Raw genomic sequence first — 1,546 nt, 5'->3', positions numbered from 1 at the left:
CGTATGTGGTTACTGTCGCACTTGTGGCTAATCAGACATTAATTAGGCTTAACAGATTCGTCTCACAATTTCTCTCCTAACTATATAATTAGTTTTTTCTATTTATATTTAATGCTCCATTTAGATGTATAAAGATTCGATATGATATTTTTGAAACTACACTAGCTGCTATTTAGAGTATACCCACATGGTGTTTACCCAATGAAAAAGAGTGTTCTTGGATGTTCAAAATTCTTTGTCACGTGCACTACAGTGCATTGCAGTCTATTGGTCATGTGCAGAGTGTGTGTGGCATCAGTTGTACTATTTTAAACAAATGTGATCGAGCACCTAGCTATTAACTAGAGCTCTAATGTTGAAAAAAAATATTTCAGAGTTATTGACATGAGCTCAACTTTGCTAGGTGCCTATAAATACTCCAATGCTTCGTATCTAAAATGCATCAATACACACAACTAGGCAACAATGGCAACCAAACAAAGAAATCCTGCTCTATTCTTCTCAATAATTCTTTTCATCTTAGCTTCTTCTGTCAATGGAAACCTTTTGCCTAACCCATGCCTAGCCCCGCCAGTATCAGCCCCGACTGAACCTCCAGCACCAGCTCCTGTGCCGACACCGTCACCCGCGCCAACGCCAGTCATTGTCCTGGCACCGTCGCCGGCACCAACTCCTGTTCCGTCACCGTCACCGACTCCGGTCCTAACACCGTCGCCGGTACCAACTCCTGTTCCGACACCATCACCAGCACCAACTCCCGTCCCGACATCATCACCGGCACCAACTCCTAGCATAGTCCCGACACCATCACCGGCACCAACTCCCGTACCAATCCCGGCACCGGCACCAACTCCCATCCCGACGCCATCATCGGCTCCCATTGCCCCAGTCAATCCACCATCGTCGCCACCTCCATCCGTGCCACCACCAGCACCTGTCGTGACACCAACACCTCCACCCACAGTCCCACCACCCAGTCTACCACCATCGTCGCCACCGTCTCCGCCTATTATAACCCCGCCGCCGGCGCCGACGCCGCCTCCCAAGTGCCCAATAGTCTTCTCCAACATCAACCTGTGCCTTAGCGTGGGTCTGGGCAACACCTTGTTGTCACAACAGTGCTGCTCGCAGATGTCCAGCCTCCCAGGCAACACCGCTGCTAACTGCCTGTGCAACGCCCTCAGGGGTAAAATCCCCGTCAACGTAGACATCACCGCCATGATCACGGGCATCATTAAAGTATGTGGCAAGGTTATGGCATCCACTTTCGTTTGCGTCTGAGACAGTATGTGTGCATGCATGCTTGCATGAACATATGCATGTGTATGCATGCGTGCGTGTTAAATTTGGACGACCCAATAAACTTGCGAGCAGCATGCGTGCGCATACGTGCCATGCTTCAAGGAGGTGTAGGGGTACGTCTTGATATGTGTAATGTGTTCAAGAATAAGTTACGGTCTCTGCAATTGTGCTGTATACGTATATGTCTGCATATGTATGTGGCTCGATCATATTGCACATGCCATTATTCGTACCTAGCTATATC

The 1,546-nt window shown here is 48.6% G+C and overlaps 1 protein-coding gene across 1 annotated transcript; it reads right to left on the bottom strand.

Moving 5' to 3' along the window:
* Window positions 1-455: 455 nt before the first annotated feature.
* Window positions 456-1,220, bottom strand: LOC107303747 (glycine-rich protein 5-like). Its single transcript, XM_015834347.1, has one exon. The coding sequence runs from the start codon at window positions 1,218-1,220 to the stop codon at window positions 456-458; it is 765 nt and encodes a 254-aa protein (XP_015689833.1).
* Window positions 1,221-1,546: the final 326 nt, after the last annotated feature.

The sequence above is a fragment of the Oryza brachyantha genome, chromosome 3, assembly GCF_000231095.2.
Source record: "Oryza brachyantha chromosome 3, ObraRS2, whole genome shotgun sequence".
In the NCBI taxonomy this organism is placed as follows: domain Eukaryota; kingdom Viridiplantae; phylum Streptophyta; class Magnoliopsida; order Poales; family Poaceae; genus Oryza; species Oryza brachyantha.
Note: the sequence above shows the minus strand (reverse complement) of the source record. Positions and strands in the feature narration are given on the sequence as shown.